The 22,043-nt window shown below is 39.9% G+C and overlaps 1 protein-coding gene across 6 annotated transcripts in view; it reads left to right on the top strand.

The window, feature by feature from the left end:
- Positions 1-22,043, top strand: part of C12H3orf67 (chromosome 12 C3orf67 homolog) — a 238,675-nt gene that overhangs the window by 157,257 nt on the left and 59,375 nt on the right. For 2 of the 6 annotated variants that reach the window (XM_029918410.1, XM_029918408.1), the window contains exons 13-15: positions 212-586; positions 16,497-16,541; positions 17,662-17,865. In XM_029918410.1, the coding sequence (XP_029774270.1) occupies positions 212-586; positions 16,497-16,541; positions 17,662-17,865 (624 nt within the window). Of the gene's footprint in view, positions 1-211; positions 587-1,668; positions 1,755-16,492; positions 16,542-17,661; positions 17,866-22,043 lie in introns of those variants that run through there. The other 4 variants (XM_029918413.1, XM_029918411.1, XM_029918414.1 and 1 more) reach the window with 4 other exon arrangements.

Raw genomic sequence — 22,043 nt, 5'->3', positions numbered from 1 at the left:
ACTTCCTGTCTGCCTTATCAAGACCCAATACCATCTAGCAGGGCATCTTAGCAAACAATTTATACCTATTTGCATTGCACTGCTGTTTTTAGTTACTTATATTTTTATTGCAGAATAAAATAGGATAGATATACTTATTAAAAACTATTCTCAGTAGCTTATTCACCACAAATTTTGGCTCAAAATGGTTTCACTTTGTTCCTGTACGTAGGGTAACGACAGCATCCAAGGTTCCTCGGGCCCAACAACTAGCCCTGCAGGGTTAACTCAGTTCACACTAGAGAGCATGCTGGGGAAGGCTGCAAGGCGGACAGATACAGGACCTCTAAAAAGTGCCTACGCAGAAGCAGCAGCATCAGAAAGCCAGAATTCCTTGGCGAAGCAGATAGATAGAAAAGACTTTCAAATGGGTTTGGTGTCTACACCATGTCATTCTCCCCCCAGAAGAAGTGAATCCTCTCATAAAACTCCAGATCCCGTTATCAAAGCAAAGGACCTACCAGCCCATCAAGTACCAACTTCAATAAACAAAACCTCCCTAAAGGAAATCTCCGGCGAAACGTTGAGACCGACTCCGGAAGTGTCTGTAAGTGCTTTCGCTCTGGTTTTCGTAGGCAGGCAGCGTATCCTGCTGTGTTCTGTTCTGTTCCACTTTGCACACATTTCCAGCAGTACCTATTTTTCATCATTTGGGTGATCAGTAATGTATTTGCCTTTGTATTCAGATGTGTTGTAGCTCAGTAGCAGCAGCTGTTAAAGAGTATATTGCACATCCCACTGATAATAGAATGCCTCTTGTTTTTAATGAGAAAGATAATTATCATCACAGTTATTTTTTTATTTCCCAGTTACTTCTCATAATTTTAGTTATCACTGCCTGCAAATTATAAATGAAGATCTTATTTTTCGAGCCAAAGGCTTGCCAGTAAAATTGACAGATTTTCGATAACAATCTACATTAGGAGCCATAAAAACATCATTATTCTATTCACTTTCTGGTCTCTTTGCAGCAGTTCCCCCAAATAATAAGTGGCATGAGTGAAGGTCAGCCGTAGAGTGGTGTCATTGAAGAAATCCCTAGGCTAGTTTGGTAGCTATATTCGTGTCCATCAGATTGATTTTCTTCCTTCCTATGTTTGTACTTTTCTTCCTCCAGTCCCCCCAGAGCTGCCCTTAGAAACCAGAGAACAAATGAAGCTGTAGAACAAATGAATTTATATTCCATTTTTTTAAGGTTATTTATTTATTTTGAGAGAGATAGAGCACACGAGCAGGGGAGAGGCAGAGGGAATCCCAAGCAGGCTCCGCACTGCCAGGGCAGGGCCTGATGTGAGGTTTGACTCCTTGGACTGTGAGATCATGACCTGAGCTGAAGTCAAGAGCCAGACGCTTAGCCCACTGAGCCCCCAGGCCCCCCAGTGTTTCATCTTTTTTAAACATTCAAGGTTTTCTTTGTTTGTCATGTCCTAAGTATTCTGTATGTGTTACACTGTAAAGCTTTGCTTCCACTATATTATAAGCAATTTAAGGTGGCTGTTCCCCCACACAAGGAACACACACACGCATACATCATCATTAACAAAAGAGAAACAGCTAACATTTCTTAGCATTGACCATGCACCGGTCACTTTGCCAGCCCTTTTTTCATGAAATATTTAACCCTCACAGTGACCAGAGACGTGGAGACCTCCATCCTCATTTTCCAGATGAGGAAACCGAAGTCCAGAACGGTCACGCACCGTGTCCAAGGCCAGCAGCTAATTAGCTGAGGAGTTAGAACTTGCAGCTAGATCGTCTGAGTCCAGAAATGCTGCCTGTGTCCACCACTCTGGGCCACGTAAATATGTGCCAACTCTTATCTAAATGGTGGCCACTCCTCAAGAAAGATCCAGATAAAACTGGAATGTGTGTTCCTCTTATTTCCTGTGTTTGCATGCACATGTGTATGTGGGCACACAAGAAGGTAGTAAGTCACCTAACATGATGAAAATGGATTTGTTATATGGTGGTTTAGGATGTGAGTGGTCAGGATTATTTTTGCGTGTTTCTCATTTTTTTGAAAATGTTTCCAAAACAAATGTTCTACCTAACTGTATTTTTTTTTCCTTTGGTGTGCTAATAAGTGGAATACAGCTAATAAACTAGCCTGACAGATTTATTCTACAATGGTGCTCCACTTGACGAGGCTGCCAAACACTGCAGCCAAAGCAAGTCTTGAAGAAATCTTCCAGTCCATTTTCCCCTAAACTTTTTGCCACCACCCTTCTAGTAGGTAAAATCTGTCATCGTAATATAGCCAAAAGACTGTTTATTTTTTATCTTTCCATCTTTCGTAGAAATAAAACCAGAGCATGAAAGGCAGCTTGGGAACTTCAGGCACAAATGGACTTTAAGTACCTGGCCGCTCAGCCAAGTCCACTGCCTGAAAAATAGCCTCTAAGATAATGCCAGGGAATAATGAAAGGTTGGAGAGAGAGCAGGGGACTTTCTCTTACCTATCCCGTTCATTTAAGAGGCTTTTAGGAAAAGCCAGTTTGCAGACACCATTTGGGCTCTCTCAAGAGACGCTTCTCACAGCTGCTCGCTGCCAATTACAAAGTGCAGACCTGACACCTGCCCCCTCTGCACGGGGCCCTCTGTGCAGCGTTCCATTTTTTACTATTCCATTTTACAGCTAAGGAGACTGACAGAGTACTCTGTTCAAAAGGATGAAAGAAAGAAGGAGCTTCTTTGTTGAGGGGATCGAGGCACAAAGGCACTGCTTACTATTTGTGCAGAGAGATTTGACCTCCGTGTCAAAATTCAGGTTAATAAAATGTGATCTCTAACAACCTGCATGATTGCTGCAATCTGTGGCTCGCATTTGTGAATGTGGTAACCTCAATTTAATAGGACATAAAATTATTGAAGACAGGCACCTTGCCCCACTTCAGGGTGAATTTACAGTGGGAATGGAGTGTTCCAGTGTTCTTCCTTTAAAAAGGAAATCCTTGGTCAGAGTGAAAGGATGCTAATACCCAACATTCTCTCCCCTTCATAGCTGTAGCTAAGAATCTGTGAAAACAAGTTTCCTCAAGAGTGCTGTGTGTTGCTAACTCCCGGAAGGGATTTTTTTTTCTCCAGGTTCCAGAAAGCCATGGTGGCCACTTTTGTTTTAATAATTCACTAATATTTCCTTCACACAATACAAAATTCAGCCTTTTTAGTGCATTCACAGAGTTGTACAACCATGACCACTAATCCTAGATCAATTTTATCACCCCAAAAGAAACTCTGTGCCCGTTAATGGTCATTCCCCATTGCCTGCTTCCCCCAAACTCCCAGAAGCCATTAATTTGCTTCCTGTCTCCATGGATTTGCCTATTCTGGACATTTCCTATAAAGGAAATCAGACACTATGTGGCCTTTTGTGTCTGCCTTCTTTCTTTTAGCATGATGGTCTCAGGTTCCTTCTATGTTGTATCCTTTCATTTCTTTTTATGCATGAATAGTAATCCATTATGTGAGTATGCCATATTTGCTTATTCAACTATCAGTTGATAGTTGGCTGTTTCCACTCTTTGGTGATAATGAAAGATGCTGCTATGAACGTTCATATGCACGATTTTGTGTGGACTTATGTTTTCAGTCCTCCTGGGTGAATACCTAGGAGTGGAATTGCCGGGTCATATGGAATTTTACATTTAACTTTTGAGAAACTGCCAAACTATTTTCCTGAGCAGCTGCACCATATTATATACCTCCAGCCAAGCAAGGTTGGGGGGATTTCTCCACATCTCAGTCAACCCTTGTTATTGTCTGCCTTTTTCATTTCAGCCATCCGAGTGTGTGTGAAGTGTCATCTCCTTGTGGTTTGGGTTTGCTTTTCCCTAATGACTAAAGATGTTGAACATCTTTTCATACATTTATTAGCCCATTTGTATATCTCCTTTGGAAAAATGCCTATTCAGATCTTTGTCCTATTTTTTCTTTGGATTATTTGTCTTTTTGTGTGTGTGCAGGTCTAAGAGTTTGTATGCAAGTTCCTTCTCAGATACATGAGATGCAAATATACTCTCCCATTCTGCAACTCGTCTTTTCATTTCTTCAGACATTTTTCATTTTGGTGAAGTCTAGTTTATTTCTTCTCTTGTTTATGCTTTTTGTGTCATATCTAAGAACCATTGACTTATTCCTATGTTTTCTTCTAAGAATTTTATACTTAAATTTTGTCCTATGATCCAATTCTGGCTAACTTCTGTCTATAGTGTGAAGGTTAAACTCCATTTTTTTGCATGTGGATATTCAGTTGTGCCAGCACTGACAGTTAAAAGACTGTTCTTTTCCCATTGAATTGCCTGTCACCCTTTTTGAAAATTGGTTGACCATTCATGTAAAAGTTTACTTCTGACTTCTCAGTTCTATTCTGTTTATCTGGATGTCTACCCCCATGCAGTACCTCACTATGTTGATTCCTAGTTTTATAGTAGGCTTTGAAATCAGGAAGTATGACTCCTTCAGTCTTGTTCTTCCTTTTCTGGATTGTTTTTGCATTTCCATAGGAATTTGAGGATCAACTTGTCAATTTCTGCAAAAAAAAAAAAAGGTAGCTAGGATTGCATTGAATCTTTAAATTGATTTGGGGGATATTTTAACATCTTAACAATAGTAAGCATATCCAATCCATGGATATCTTTCCATTTATTTGTGTGTTTAATTTCTTTCAGCAATGTTTTATAATTTTCAGCACACAAGTCTTGCACTTCTTTTGTTAAATTTATTCCTAAGTATTTTTGATGCTATTGTGAATAGAATTGTTTTCTTAATTTTATTTTGTGTTTGTTCATTGCTAGTGTTCATAGAAATGCAATTTATTTTTATATTGATTTTTTTATATCTTGCAACCTTGCTGAATGTTAATTAGTTCTAATAGTGTTCTTGTAAATTCAGGATTTTCTATAAACAAGATCATGTCATTGCAAATAGAGATAGTTCTACTGCCTTTCCAATGTGGATATCTTATATTTCTTTCTTTCCTACTTGCCCCCACAAATGGATTTCATTTGAATGAAAAACGTTCCTTTCTTTCAAGATATTAAGATTTAATACTTCAACTGGTGTTTCCTAGGAGTGAATTCTAACACAGATATGATGAGCTCAGTCAGGCCTAGAAGGATTCTACTGGTATGGCTCAGAGGAAATGTATTTGATGCAAGAGGAAGTTTGACAAGCATCCTGAGGCTAGAAGTCCATCTAATATTATATGAATGCAGGTTTGAAATTACCTTTGCTGGCTAGCATCATAGTCCACAGATGTAGAGCGCTGCCATGGGTGGGGGTTTCTCCCACCGAAGCTGGGTTTCTAACATGAAGGACTCTAAGTGATGGTGTTCTGCTTCTCCTTCTGCATGTGACAGCATCATCTCTCTTGTTGAGCACCTGTCAGGCCAGGCATTGCCCCAGGTGCTAGAGACACGCCAACCAAAACAGATGAGGCATCTCTCCTCAGGGGGGCTTATATCCATTGGGAAACACAGACAATGAAGACATAAAGGCAAACACGTAAAGAGATTATATGCTATGATAGGGTGGAGGAAGACCAAAATAAGGTGATGTAATAGAGAATAGGGTTGGCCCAAATAGTGGATACGTTAAATATTACTTGACCAAGTAAGTGACATTTGAGCTGCGATCTAAAATTTAAGATGAAGCTAACCATGCAGAGAACCTGGGAATAATGTTTCAGGTATCAGGAACAGGAGGTGCAACATTCCTGAAATGGGCACCTTTGAGGAATAGAGGAGGCCCGTTTAGCAGGGACATACGGGCAAGGGGAAAGTTGTAGAGGATGAGGGTAGAGAGGTACCTAGGATTCAGATCATGTAAGGTCAGGAAGGCCAGGGTGAGGAGGGTGGCCTTTACTCCAAATGCAGTGGCAAGTCTTTGTAGGGTTTGAAGCAAGGCAATGACATATACATTCAAAAACTTCCCTCCCACAGTGTCCAGGATGGATGCAACAAGGCAGGAATAGAAGCAGGGAAAGCAGTTGAGGCATTACTCGGAATAATCAGAGCGGAGATGAAGAAAATGGCAGATGCCTGGCATAATGGGTGGTCAGGGCTGACAGGATATGGGGAAGAGGAAACAGTCAGAATCAAGGATGAAACCTCAGGTTTGGGTCCTGAGCAACCAGGAGGAGGGTCACATAATTTGCTGGGCTCTGGAAGACTGCAAGGAGATCTGAGCCGTAACTTAGCCATCAAGGTACTGCAGTCAGGAATTGTAAGTGGACACCCCATTGAAAATCTGATCTCACAAAGTGCCAATGAGAAGCGACTCTATGACGAGGGAAAATTAAAGGCTCTTATAAACGGAGGTGCAGGACACCTGCTTTTCCCATCCCCTGATATGACAGAGGACTAGTAATTCTTAAAGAATACTTACTGAAATTGATTTGCTAACTACTTGGTAAACTTCTTCCCTGTAATGTTTTATTCATATTTAAATAAAGCTCCCTATTATTAAGTTCAAATATTTTTAATTAAGAAACAAGTACAGCCCTCTGGGTAATATTGCAACCATGCAGATAGCTAGTAATTAAAGTTTTCCACATGTATAACTGCATTCAAACAGTTTTGAATGAATCATTTTAAACCTGTAAATGTCATTATGTGCATCTTTGAACAAACAAAGAAGACATATATAACAGGCTTTGTGGTTCCAGAAAAAGTTTGAGCTTATTGAAGAATGGTTATTGTTGCAAGAAAGACAAAATATGCTACAATTAAAAATTCAGGTAATCTCTTTAGAAAAAAAAGTGACTTTCTATAGGGAAAAAAGTAAAGTGAATCTCACATAATGTTTTAGTTTAATTTTCACATTTTCATTTTTGAAAAATCAAAAATGAATTGTGGAAGGACACTTTTGAAAATATTTTAAGCTGTGGTACAATTTTTTCTGAATTGCCAAACATTTCCTTTGGATAATGAAAAGGAATAACTTTACTGTCTCCCTGATGAACTTTAGCCCATTTTTTTTTAAATAATAGAAGTTTACCGTCCTATGCAATTTGTACTCTACAAACTTGGAGGAAAATGATTTTGTAAATGTTTAGAGTTATAAAGGCACTGTTCCATTACATGAAGTTCTGCATTTTCTAGGGTATATAATACTCTTTGTTCGAACAAAAGCCATCTGTCTCTTTGAATTTGCCACTCAAGTATGCCATTTGCAGCTGTCTTTCCAACAATACCCCATTGTTTGAAGAATTCATAAATGTCTTTCTGACCTCTGACTTTCTTTAGTTACAACAATATTCCATTGTTGCAAAACACCTGTTTTGGGGTCAGGTTGCCCTGTGTGTTGTACATATGTCTATTGTCCTGTCCCAACTATGAAGGTTCACCCGGTGACTCTCCCTCCTTCCAAGGCTTCCTCCACAGGTGCCTCCTGGCCTCATGCTTTCCTGGCCCACCTGATGGATGGCCTTCATCTTTGCCACCCTCAGGGCCTTCCCCAAAGAGAGCTCTATTGTCATGTCTATCTACATTTTCATTCTTCTGAGAGTCAAGAGCAGTAAACACTATGGCTCAGAGCACTCAGCTCAAATCTGAAAGACCTGGATTTTAATTCTGGCTTTGCTTCTTTTAACTTATGTGACCTTGGTCACATTTCGTGACCTCCTTGAACCTCAGTTATCTCATCTATCAACTTGGAGAATATAATAATACTTATTCCATAGGGTCATAGTATTAAATGAGATAGTACATGTAGAACACTTAACCCAAAATCCAATAAAATGTTTTCTTCTACCTATTTCTGAGTAGTTAGAAATGTAAACCAGTGTGCCTGGCATTCTAAAGCAAACTTTTTCAAATTCAGTAGAATTCCAGAAACTACTTATTGGTACTATTCAATAAGTGATAGGCTATGTGTGCTTCTTGTCCTCTGTTAATAGTTTAATCAAGCGCTAACATAAGAGTGAATTAATGGGTCACTTCTGCCAGGTAACATGTTGGTATTTTCTCAGTGTCCACCAAAGGGAGAAAAATATTGAGAAGCAGGACCTAGTGTCCCTCCAGTCATTCCCCAAGAGAGCACCTCTGGGTGCCTGCCTTCTTCCCAGAGCTGAATTATAATTGTGCAGCTCATGGTTGATGGAGTGAATTAACTTGGACAGGACTAACAGCAGTCTTATAAACCATAGTGTTAGCCATGGTGAGAACACTTCATCCATTACATTGCACACTCCTACCAATTAATAGCTTTTAGAGAAGAGTGTGTTTTCATACTTTGTCAAAACTATACTCTCTCCTTGACTCTGAAAAAAGTCATCATCTCAGTTTGTCTGTCAATGCACTGCAGGGGATAGTGCTGAAGCTACAGAATGTAGCTTCATAACATTGGTGCCACTAGTAAAAGGATTTGCATTAAGCATAGAAATTTTCCAGGTGGAACTTGCTCCTAGCCCTCTCTTATTTTTGAATATCTTTTTCAGTCTAAATTCTAGTGATGCTACAGACTAGTTTGTTCTTGTAAGTAAACAAACTCTTTGCATCTCATATCCAGTTTAGTTGTTGACAAAATGGTCTAGAGTAGAAGTGTGTTAAAATAATTAAAATTGGAAATATGGACCAAAATTTGGGTGATGATATGAAATTGCATAAGTAACTAGGACATTTTAATATATCCATTTCCGAACAGCTAGATATGCAAGCAATGTGCCAAGTTACTTTGGTGAAGAGGAACAGTTTCAGATTCTCTGAAGTTTCAGAAATTATAGATAGAAAGACTTGACAAAAATTAAGAGACTATCAGAAGTATGAATCAATGAGAACACATTAGTTGTTTAGCCAACACACTGTAACTTTTTACTGTCAGTTCTCTGATATTAGTTCTCTAACATTCAAATGCTAAGATTAGCATCCTACTAGCCAAATGTTTATTGAAGAAATCTATCTTCTTTGATGTCTTAGTTTTACTAATTTTAAAGTAGAAAGTCATACTTGCCATTTCCTGGTTTTAAGGACAAGGCCTCAGGCTGACAGCATTTCCTAAACACAGTGAGATCAAGGTATTTGATTCAAGAACCTTGTTAGTGACTTTAAGGATTTAGGATACATACTTGCCGTGTGCCAAGCCCTCTACAAGGTGCCCCACACTTCCTGTCCCGTCTTCATCTTCCACCCTCACAAGAGGGCTTACTTATTCCTATTTGAGAGACCAGGAAGTGGAGAGGTTTTAGCGCATTCACATCTAGTAAGTGACAAAGCAGAGTGTCAACCCCTAGAGCTTTGGCCAGAAAATCTGTCTCCCCTACCTTCCACTACACTGGACCACCACCCCTAGTTAAAGGCCACTAAAAAACTCTGTGGCCATGTGGCAACTTAACTTCCCTTGCCACTTTAAGCTTTACAGTATTTTAATATGCAGAAGTCTGCACAGATGTTGGTCTATCTGTCATTACTACATTAGAACCAAACTGTTTTACATCCGAACTTAAACTTATCATCTTCCCACTCCAGAAGCATCAGTTGGCTCACCTCTGCTATTTTCATTTCTATAAGCAGACTCAGTAATTGTTTTCCTCCTGGTTCTTTAAATAATATTTTAAACTACCATGTATTGAATGACTACTATGCTTAGCCCATATGCAAGGCTACAATTGCCTTACAGAGGGCATATCCTTGAATACAATATAAAACCTGTTCCATTTGGCTTTACTAAATGCCTTCTAGTCTATAGTTGATGTTAAACTCAAGAAGTACCTTGAACTCAGTAGATAGGTGCTGGAGTATCACAAATTGTTTATCAACTTACTTTAAGGTTATTAGAGTTCAGCTCTGATTGTTGGGGAATTCTTTCTGAAAATAAGCAGGCTGACTACTGAGGCAAAATGGATGAAAGTATATTGTGTGGAAGTCATGGATTAAATAGCACATCGATATAAACATCTTTTAGAAAAAATACTTTCGTGTGGGGTACCTGGGTGGCTCAGTCAATTGAGCTTCCAACTCTTGGTTTCCGCTCAGGTGGTGATCTCATGGTTCAGGAGTTCAAGCCCCACATTGGGCTCTGCTCTGATAGTGCAGAGCCTGCTTAGGATTCTCTCTTTCTCTCTCTCTCTGCCCCTCCCCTGTTCTCTGTTTCTCTCAAAATAAGTAAATAAACTTAAAAAAACAAATATTTTCATGCCCCCCCAAAAGAGAGCTATATATATGAAATAGAAAGCAACCTCTTTGCAGGACTTTTGCCACTATTGGGTTTAAATTACCCAAGAATCCTCTGCCTGAGACATTCCTAAGGGGTCAGTATGCATAGATGATGAAGTATGAATTGAGTCAGGGGTTGTGACATGTCTCCAGGTTACAAGCCAAAATGTTCGTAACAGACATTTCGGAGGTGGCATTTGGGTCTGGTTAAGCCTAGGTCAACATGAATGCCATTGACATATAACATAGTCTAGATTATGGCCAGTTGTTTCTTTCAAATAACCTGCCTACTGATTTCTGCTGTGTTCAGTTGATAGGGCCTCCCTTCGATTTAGCAGTTTTTCAAGTTGCACTGATTTACCTCTCTGCATGGTGAAGACATGCTGAAAGCTACCATATATTGTGAAAGAGCTATTAGCTCAAATATGTTTCACTTGCATATATTTCTGCAGCTTTCTGTCTTCCCTTCATTCTTATCTTTAGTGGGTCTGTGTCCCCAGTGAATCAAGGCAAACTCTTATGTGGAATACGCTCAGGAATTTGAAACCAGTCTTCAAGGGGTGCTAGTTGGTGAAGAGACACCCCAGAACACTAATTTACCATCAGCTATTATTTAAAATGTCAATGTAGAAATTAAACACTGTCTGCCAATAGCAATATTGAGGAGATTAATCTTCATAATAAAATGCCAATTAAACTGAAAATTAGCTTTGGAAAATGGATTTCTACTACTTTTCTTGCTATTATGTTGGGTTCCAAAACTTTCTAATGATAGCTTCAAAATTCTTAATAATATATATTCGAAACTACCAGTAATACTGACTCCCAGTATTTACAAAATGCCTTTTTTTGTTTTGCTCTGCTAAAACAGTCCAGAATAAAGTGTGAGTGACTAACAACTAATTACTTCCTAGGAAATCTGTTTTGAATCTTGGACTTCTTTGCCGGTTTTGGTCATGGAGAAGTACACATACCTTAAGCATGTACTTTGGTGAATTTTCACCAACTGAACAAAATCCACGTGACCATCATCCAGATGAAGAAAGAGCACATGCCAGCGCACCAGGAACCCTACTGTGCCCCCTCCCTGTCGCCAGCCCTTTCTGCCACTGTCCTTTCACAGCTTCCCTCCAAACCCCCAAAACTGGTTTTACCAGTCTCTATCCTCTTGTGCCTGGTTTCTTAGCATTTCTTTTGTGAGATTCAATGTATCAGTTATTTCATGGCTGTATAATGTCCTACTGTTGTACTATCACACCACTTATTTATCCATTCTTTTGATGAGAGCTGCTGAGAACATGCCTTTTTCCTTTTCTTTTTTAAAATTCATTATTGAAGTATGGTTGACATACAATTCATTAGTTTTAGGTGTATAACAGAGACTTGACAATTCTATACATTATTCAGTGCTCACCATGGTAAACACAGTCACCATAAAACATTATTATACTATTATTGAGCATGTTCCCTAGGCTGTACCTTACATCTCCATGTCTTAACTCATTTTACGACTGGAAGTCAGTACCTCTTAATCCCCATCACCTATTTCACCCGTGGTAACCATCAGTTTGTTCTCCTATTTAAGAGTCTGCTCATTTGTTCATTTTTCTCTTTTAGATTCCACATATGAGTGAAATCAAATGGTATTTGTCTTTGTCTGACTTATTTCTCGTAGCATAATACTCTCTAGGTCCATCCATGTTGTTGCAAATGGCAAAATTTCATTCTTTTTTATCGCTAATATTCCTGTGTGTGTGTGTGTGTGTGTGTGTGTGTACACCACATCTTCTTTATCCATTTGTCTTTCAGTGGACACTTGGGCTGCTTCCATAATTTGACTATTGTAACTAATGCTACAATAAACATAAGGGTGCATATATCATTTCAGATTAGTATTTTGATAAGTAAACATTAAAAAATTCAAGTTAGTGTTTTTGTTTTCTTTGGTAAGAAAATAGTATGATGATTCCTTAAAAATAAAAAGTAGAGATATCATATAATCCAATAAGAATATATCCTTTGATAGAATCGTAGACTTTTAATAAAACTTGGGTAGGGCAGTGGAAGCCATTTGGTCATAAAAGGTTTAGATTAAATTCTAGGCATTTCCATCCTTGTTATTTTGGAACTCTATTTCATCGCTGATTTCATTTCCAAAACAGTGTGTCTAAGTATTTCTAGTTATGTAATGCCTTTTATGAATATAAGCTCCATACTTCCAGCTTGACGCATGTTGTCCTGCCTGATGGTTAGAATATGCTGCCACATCACCCTTCTTACCCTTGAGGTCCAGCTTAGAGACCAGTCCTCCATGAAGCTCGACTGGTCCTACAAGAAGTGACCTCTCTCGTTTCTGAAATGCCAGACTCTTTAGTATATCTCCCTTTTCTCACATTGTCTTTTACGTTGTGTTCTGCTCTAACAGCCTTTGTAGTGGTAGTTTTGTATCTTGGTGTAGCTTAAAAGAATACAAAGAGCCAGGGATAATTTGGCAGACCTTTAATTAAGAGTCGTTTACAACATGATGTCCTCAATGCTGTGGGCTCAGGCACTGTTACAATGCAGACCTGACTCGGAAAGAGTCTTGGGGATTTTATCAGTTCCAGAATGAGAATAACAGCCCAATTTTCTCCCAGTTTTATTACTCTCCCATCCATATAGAATGGAATGAGTTTCTTCGCCTGATCTTATTAACCCGTGGCCACGTCTCATTCTGGCTCTCCGCCGCCATTGTGAACTTGGCCTTAGAACATAGAACGGTTTGATCAAACCAGCTCTTATCTGAGGCTCACAGCGTTCAGCAGGCATGTGTTTGATCAGTTAAGCTACTCTGCCTTAATATCTTGAGAAGAGAGACTAGGCGAAGGGCATCAAGGTGTAAGGATACTTTTGTTTGTTCTGTTTTATTATTTTGCTCGAATTATCAATTTTCCTTTTAATCATGATCAAGACTCTGTGATTAATCCTGCAGTCAAGTATATGCTACCTTATTTTATGTTCATTTTTTCCTAGCTCTTGATTTTCCTACTAGATTCTAAGGTCCCACATCTCATTTGTCTTTGTGACTTCACTGTGTTAGGCTTCTAAAAGTGTCTGAAGGAAGATCAATGAAAATGAGTGGCTTGAACGGCTTCACGAGGGAAGGACTTGCCTGAGAATCTGAGCACAGCAGAATTGTATACAGCCTTGAGCCCATTACCTCCTTCCTAAAACAAATCTGACTAATACATCAGTGTCCCCCTTCTTTCCTCCAAGGATATTTTGAGGCAAAATTGGGTTATACATAACATTTTGAGCCTTCCAGAGATAGAATTAGATAAGGCACTTGCCTCTCAAGAGTTGTATAATTTAGTTAGATAATCGTCTTGTGCTAGAGTCCCCTTTCATGTGAAGACTTTATTGCAAGACTTCTTTTAAAAATATATATATGTACAGGAGTAAATGATTCAGCCTTTCTCATAATTTTGAAGTGGTTTAAGAGATTACAAATCAAGAATGTATCAGGGGATTAAGTTAATTACCTGTCTCTGCCACCAGTTGCTCTGTTCACGACCCTGGAGAAGTTCATTTCTTTCATTCTGCTCACCGTTGGCTGCCTCTGCCAGCATGTTATCAGAACACATTTTACTATTGTATGAAATAAAATCATGGAAATTCAATGTGCTGAGCAGACTTAGCCCCAACAGTTCCTAGCCCACAGTAGGGTCTCAGTATTTGTAAAGTAAACGAATGAGTGAATCAGTCCAGCCATTTCCACCCTACAGGTTACTGCAGTGTTCCCGACAGCTGTCATTTCCCCAGCCACTGCTTCCGGTGGTGGAGAGAGCTCACTCCCTCTGAAGGCCACTCATTCTCTTTGTCAACAAATTTAATTATTGTCCAGTGTCACCTTGGACTCCTGTGAGGTGTCTTCCAATTCTGCTGGGCAGTTAGTCATTGCTGTACTGCATTCCTCAAGCATCTTAATCATATCTCTGTTGTAGTATTGATCACGGTCCATAGAACACCCTGATTTATAATGCCTGTTATGTCTCCCATTTCTCGTCTATGAGCTCCATGAGGACAGAAGTGTGTCTTATTTTCTTTCTAGTCCCAGCTTCTGGCATAGTACGGAATAGATGTACTCCCACTGAGTGGAGTGGGGAGATGAAAGAACAGTAATAACAGGGAGCATAGGTATTGATTGCCAGCTCAGTGGTCCTCAAGAAGAAGGTACTCACCCAAGAAGATGTGCACCAAAAATGATCCATTGGGATCGTTGAAGGAGAAAATTTTTGAACTATTTCCATTTTTGTTACAGTCCACCATTTTATATATGTTTTATCCTATGCATACTAGTTTAATATAGCTATACATGTGGCAGACAGTTTCTCCTTTGCTGTCCTGCCTGCCTCTCCCTGTCGTGTATCCAATAAACTATCTCTTTAAAAAAATACATATATGTATATAACATATATAATATATATACATATATATATATAGCTGTACATGTGTTTAATTTATAAATAAACATAGAAGGTACATACTCAAACATTTTTTCATAGAGGAACAAATCATAAGTTTGGGGACACTTTGTGTAGCTGTTTGTCAGGTACTATGCTAAACATTTTAAATACATTATTTCATTTAGCCCACTGAAAATCACATGAGGTATATACTATGGTTCCATTTTACAGATGAAGAAACTGAGGTCGGGAGAGGTTCGGTAATTTGCCCAGTCCCACCCAGCTAGTAACAGTGGAACCAGGGCCCAGACTCAGATCTGTCTGGCTTAACCACTGCCCATTCTCTCTTGGTTTTCTGTCCTAACACCTATGTCTGTACCTGAGGCACGGTACAGGTTTGTGAATTAAATAAATGAAAGGAATGGATGGAGTAAGCACACCAAGTACACATGAAAGCTTTCTCAAGAAAAATTGTGAAGATTAAAACAGAATTTCCCTTCTCACTGTAAAAGTGTGTGTTGGCAATGACAAGCCAAATAACATGCCTAGATGACACATTAGAATGTTTCATTCCATTTTCTTTCTTTCTTCCTTTTTTGTTTTTTGTGGGGTTTTTTTGACAGAAAAACTGAAGCGAAGCTCAGCAGGTCACAGTGTTCACTGTTGAGCCCACAGTCAAGCTGTGAGTCTGGTTTTCACATCTGAGTACTGAACTACCTGGTTTTTATTGAGATATAATTCACATACCATAAAAATCAGCCTCCTAAAGAGTACAGTTCAGTTTTTAGCATATTCACAAGGTCTTGTAACCATCCAATTTCAGAAGGTTTGCATCCCCCACAAAAGACACTGCATACCCGTTGGCAGTCACTCCAGAGGGCTGGCCCTCTCAGCCCTGGGCAGCTGCCCATCTGCTTTCTGTCTCTACGGATGGGCCTTTTCCGGGCATTTCATATAAATGGAATCATGCATTCTGTGACCTTTTGTCTCTGGCTTCTTTCACTTAGAATATTTTCAAGGTTCATCCATGTTGTAGCATGTGTCCATATTTTGTGACTCTTCATGGGTAAACTACATTCCATTGTGTGGATAAGCAAAACTTGAGTCATCAGGTGATGGACATTTGGTCGTTTCCACTTTTGGATATTATGAATCGTGCTGCTGCGAACATTGGTGTTCACGTTTTTGTATGCACATACGTTTTCAGTTCTCTTGGGTAGGTACCCAGGAATGACTTGCTGGGCCACGTGGCCCATGGTTAACATTTTGAGACCCACCAAACTATTTTCCAAAGCGGAGGCTCCATTTTACATTCCCACCAGCAGTGTGTGAGGGTTCCAATTTCTTTGCATCCTCACCAACATTTGCCACTGTCCAACTATGTATAAAAACAGTTATAGAAGGTGTTTCATTGCCGTGCTGATTTGTATTTCTCTGATGACAGTGATGTTGAGCATCTCTTCTTATTTATTGCCCCCCAGCTATTTCTTCTACATTTAAATTAATTCTATTTCTCTTTTGTCTTAGTGTTTTTCATTAGAATATAAATTTTGCTCTTCTTGTGATACCTGTTTTGTCCCATGAATTCTCAAAACATATTAAATACTCATGAAATCTCCTATTAGAGATTGCATGGTCTCTCAGGGTGACAGGCTGCTGCATCCACGAAGTATAAAAATTTAAATGAGTTTCCACTAGCAACTTTCCAAAAAAACGTCTACATCACATTACTAGATCACAAGCTTTCATAATCCCCTAAGTATGATAATGATAGTGCTTTATTTAAAACTTTTTAATGTCCTAGAAACACAAGAATTTTTAAAGTTATATTTTCTTAATTTTTTACATCCCTATGAGGCAGAAAAGAAGAGAAGACAGTAGCTGTCTCAGAGGGTCCTCCAAGAAAGTAAGTGTAGAGATTTGAATACTAAAAAATTCTAGTGTGTCATGAAACGTTTTTGAGCACAACCAGTGTTTGCAGATGGGCAAGAAAATTCCAAGATTGTTTTTAAGCTATATGATAGTCCCAGATGTAAATCAGTACTCACGTGTGATGCTAACATTTTAGCAATGTTAAGATTAAACTTTGCCATCAAACTTGGTTTAGACCACAGGGAGAGAAAAGTTTTTGAAAATTCCATATGACAGTTCTTCCCTGTACATTGAAAGAATATTTCCATTAGTCTCTGAAGATTTATAGTAGTATTCTTGGGGGGAAATATACCGGACAGATTCCATATATAGTAAAGTCAAATTCAGTGTAAGTGTTTGTTATAGTTACGAGGTCTTTCTGTCTTTCAGAACTTAAATGTTCCTATCTTAAGATTATATTTTATTTGATGGCTTTTATTAACATCAGTCATTTCCAATCTTATTAAAAGTTGAATGTATTTGGTCATAATGCTTACAGTGATGAAATTCATCAGTATTCTTGTAAACTGAACCTTCACAGGGAACATGATTTTTCTTTAAAAAAAAAACGTTTTGGATTTTTGTTTAGTCAAATAATTGTCCATCACCAGACATGTGAAATACAGTGATGTAAGGCAATGGTGTTTGCCTTTGTAGAGGCTGTAGACCACCCGTGGACCCCATAAACGATTCCACAACTGCAGTGGTGATAACTGCTAAAAAAACAAACACCTTATGACTCCTGAGAGCCTTACTGTGGAGGGGATGACTGGTTGTGGTCGTCAGGAAAGTCTTCCCTGGACGATGACCCAATTTGGGACCTAAAGAAGTTAGCCAGCACATGGGGCACACAGGCCAGCACGTGCATTGACATGAGTGTGATGCTCTTGAGGACTTTAATGAAAGACAGTGTGACTGATGTTCTGGGAGCAAAAAACAAAGTGAGGCAGGTGGGGTAGTCATCTTTTAAGGGCACTTTAAGGATCTGGGCATCAATCAGTCAAGGGAGAGCCATTGAAAGGGGTTAAAGCTATAGAGTAATATCCGTTGGTAGTCAATAAATTAAGAACGGCCAAGTAATCCTCTGCTCTGTCCCTTTCTTCTCTCTTGGTCAGGAATATGACTGGAGAAACTATCAGCCCAGCCAGATGAGTGAATCTGAGTTGCAAATGCTGGCCAGCCTGCGGCGGCAACAGAATGAAGAACTGGAGGAGACCGGGGCTTCCCACGGCCTGAGTGCCTCCCAGGTGGACAACTGCAACGTCAGCATTAGCACCAGCAGTGACGACACAACCACCTGGAACTCCTGCCTGCCACCCGTGAGTCCAGGGATTTGCCTCTTTACTTATTGCCTTAATGAGAAGCAAGCTTCTTTCTAACAAAGCCCAGCCTTGCCTGGGAAACCTAGAGCCAACATGAGGACATTCCTCATGAGAAATACTTAGAGCACATTCAGGAGCCACCTACCTGACTCAGGAGAGCAACCATTCTCAAGGTTCTAAGTTCAAGCCTCAGGTTGGATGTAGATATTACCTAAAAACAAAAATTATTAAAAAAAAAAAAGAAAGAAAAAAAAAGAAAAATATTCAGAGCCCATTTTAGGTCTGTCTTTTCTTAAATTGTCTTACTTACCTGCAGGTGATGTATTTTAATTGTATGGTGATATATACAAACATATACAAAGCAAAAAAGAATAATTTTACTGTCAATTCTGGGTATCTCACGGTATCCCCAGCTCATAGCACAAGCCCTGGCAACACAGAAGGGGCTCGATATTTGCTAAGTGAGCGTTTATTAAATAAATGAACAAAAAGGATGTTCACTCCTCCCTGTGTCTAAGGGCCATGGTAGGTATTGCAGATCCTTCAGCAGTGTCTGTTTTCCCCTATGTTTATACAGTTCAAGCATTTTTAAACATAGCCCACCACCCTCACTACGGAGCCAACCGAGAAGCTGGATCGGGTCAGAGTCTTCTTGGTCTTCAGGTGAAGGCGCGAAACTATCCTGGGTCCAGGCTCCACACCTGGTCAGTGGTGGAACCCAGAGCAGAGCCCAGTGTTTTGACTCAGTCCATTTCCCCCAATACTGTCCTCGAGGATCTTATGGCTGAATTGTAAGGACAACACGGAACCACTGACAGAGCAGTCCTATATAGCTTTAAAAACACCATAAGGCAGAATAATAAAATCAGTATTATCATAATGTTAATTAGAACTACCCTTTCTTTAGGCACCTAGAGACATTTTAAGGCCTCCATTGGCCCCAAGGAAATTTACTTGTAATTTACTTTTATTTACTTATAAGGTCACATTCAACATCAGATCAAACATATTAAAATACCCTTTGATCCAAGAGTAAATACGTTTTTACTATACAGTTTTTGAAAGGGAGTATAAAATTGAGTAACTTTGATTTTTATTTATATAAAATTATATAAAGTTCGAGTTCAAGTGTAGGTGACAGTAGATAACATATATTTTAAGTATTTAATTAAATATTTATTAATTATGCAATTTTCCTTCCAAGAATTTTTTCCAACTCTCCAGCGTCTTTGTAAATCTTAGAAATCTCAGATGCTCTGGCACTAGGCCTTACGTGTGTTATCTAATTCACTCCTTACTGCTGTCCTGTGTGGTAAAAGCTGTTGAGTTCCCCTTTCCAGATGGGAAAATTGAGACTCTTGAGTGAAACGAGTCAGCCTTAGCTTGGCAGGACTCCTGAGTCTGAGCTCCTAACCACCATGACAGAGTGACTTCTCAATATGGGACTTAATTTGCCACATAAGTGCTACATCCAGAGAAAGGTGAGATTTTTGCTCTGGAGAGTACTTACAAGTCTTCATGGAGGAGGAATTCAAATTGGCTCTGAGGAGATGTGGGGACAGGCTTGTCTTGCCTTAGTTATATTTTCATTAAACTAAATGATCAGGCATGTATAACTCTTCCAGCAGCTTTGGTGCCAAACAGTATCTACCGCCCCCCTTATGCTGGTTACTCAGTCTCCTTGAAGCCAGAGCTAAGAGCATAACAACAAGTTGCAGGGGCTCTTGGTTAGCTCAGTCGGTTGAATATCTGACTCTTGATCTCAGCTCAGGTCATGATCTTGCAGTTTGTGGGATCAAGCCCTGTGTTGGGCTCTGTGCTGACAGCATGGAGCCTACTTGGGATTCTCTCTCTCCCTCTCTCTCTCTGCCCCTCCCCAATTCGCGTGTGCACTTGCCCACATGCTCTCTCGCTCTCTCTCTCTCTCAAAATAACCTTTAAAAAAAGACATTGCAGATTTTTGCCAATGCAATTTACAATGGAATTGAAATATTGCCTTTCTTATAAAATATTCCTCAGCAGTCATCTAAATGGAACGGAAGAGAACAGTGGCCACCTAAACAAACTCTTTCTGTCATGAAGTAGCTTAGAGACTAGCATACAAAGGGCAAACTGAGGAATGATTATTTATGGACTGAAAAGGCTGAGCTCTTGGTTGCCCTGGATACCGTGTTCTCATCACTGTCCCGTTCTGGCAAGGACTGAAGTCCTCATGCACAACAACAGCTCCGCTCTAAAAGTGCGCAGCCAAATATAACACCGTTGGTAATGAACTTAATAACCCCTCCATTTGACCAAATGAGAAATTGAAAACAGGCTATTTGTTAGACAGAGAAAATAATTGAAAAGCGCACCTTTGGTATTCATAAGTTAGGTTTATTATTGCATCAAATTCAGTCTATTTCGATATTGGAACCATCACCAAATGGAAAATTGCATTTCTTAATGAACTCGCATCTTGTTCATATAGAGTTTAAATAGAGCAATTTGCAGGAACCGTCGTGGTCTTTCGGAGAGCTCATGCCTTTCCCTTTAGAAGTTGTACAGGAAGGGTGAAAAAGAAGAAATGAACAAACTCATAACGCGATCGTGACGGTACCCTGCTTTTTGTGTGTCTCAGGGACACTGCCACCCGCACTGGCACTCAACCCAGAAGTTCAGAGGACATCTCCACTTCTCCCACCCGTTCATTTCCAAGTCCCCTCGCTACCTGACACCGTAGCCTGGTTATTTTCACCCACATTCCCTCCAGAGTCTCCTGGTTACCCTTCTGCCTCCATTCCAAGCACCACAGCCTGATGGCGAGGAGCGTCTGCTCTGAGGTCAAATTGCCAAGGTTCAAATCCAAGTCTTGACCTTGTAAAGCACTTGGCAGTTAATTTACCAAATGATAAGCATTTGGTAAATTAAGGTTAGTTGTCATTATTATCATTATTATTCATACTAGTGATCTTTGTAAAGCCCAGATCTAATCTTATATCTTCCCTGCATAAAGCCTTTCCTAGCTCCCCATTGCCTCTTTGTTTAGGCATACAAGACCCCCCCATGATCTGAGGCCTGCCCCATTCCCTGGGCTCATCTCTTACTGTTCCTTACCTTTTATTCCACACTTTGGTCCAAGTTATAACTTTCTGATCACATTTTGCACACACCCTTGTACCTCGTACCTGATTATCTCCCCAGACTTAGCTCTAGAGCGTGCCGTAGCTTCTCACTGTGAAAGACAGACCTTCCTTTCCGCTACTAACAGGCAGGAATATCTCCGTGACACTCTTGTTCCCAAACCCAAGTTCACCTGCCCATAGCCCGAAAGATCATTACTCGAGAGACAAGTTTGGATTGGCACCTGGGTGGCTTAGTTGGGTAAGCATTTGACTCTTAATCTCAGCTCAGGTTTTTGAGCCCCACATCGAGCCCCATGTTAGGCCATGTGTTGGGCGTGAAAACCTACTAAAAGAAAAAAAGCAGTAGAACAAGGAAGGACTTTGAGCTTTGAGCTTTATTCAGGAGGTGATCAGGCAGACTCTTGGCCAAAGGGCAAGCCTAAGGTTTCTGCCTGGCCCAGGGATTTTTAAAGGAGTTTAGGGCAGTTAATCCGCAAAGGGAGTGTGATGGCCAGCAACATCTGTTGGCCACACACAGACCCGATGGTGCCAGCAACAGACGTTCTCTCAGGGCTCAGGGGTTATGTGGGAGGGTCCAGTGCTTGTTTCAGGATGTGCAGGAAGACTGTTCTTTCCACAAAGGAGGGCGAGTTCTACAGCTACACAAAAACATGCTCAATAAAATCATTTGTGTGAGCTGAAAAAGAAAAACATTTGCCAAAATATTTCTGGGCTAATCAGAAAGCCAAGGTGACTTCAGACAGACTTGCTGGCCTCTGTGGCCTGGGAAAGTTCTGGTCCTTCACTCCTCAAGGCCAGCGGTCTGCAAATCTCAGAGAAAGTAAATTAGTTCTGTTATAGATCAAGGGCCTTCGGGTAGCAAGTAAGGAGTGTGTTACCGTGAAGCAACCCTTAAGACCAGCTAGAGAGCTGTGATATGCTCACCTGAACCTACATTACCTGTCCCCCATTAATTCATTCCGCATAGTTCTTTCTTTCTTTTGCTTTTGCTTTTGTTTTCAAGTGCTACAGTGTGTTGTGCACCATGCTGGGGGTACAAATAAGACTTGA

The sequence above is a fragment of the Suricata suricatta genome, chromosome 12 (genome assembly GCF_006229205.1).
Source record: "Suricata suricatta isolate VVHF042 chromosome 12, meerkat_22Aug2017_6uvM2_HiC, whole genome shotgun sequence".
NCBI lineage: Eukaryota > Metazoa > Chordata > Mammalia > Carnivora > Herpestidae > Suricata > Suricata suricatta.
The sequence above is the reverse complement of the archived record's forward strand: the minus strand, read 5'-3'. Positions and strand labels throughout refer to the sequence as shown.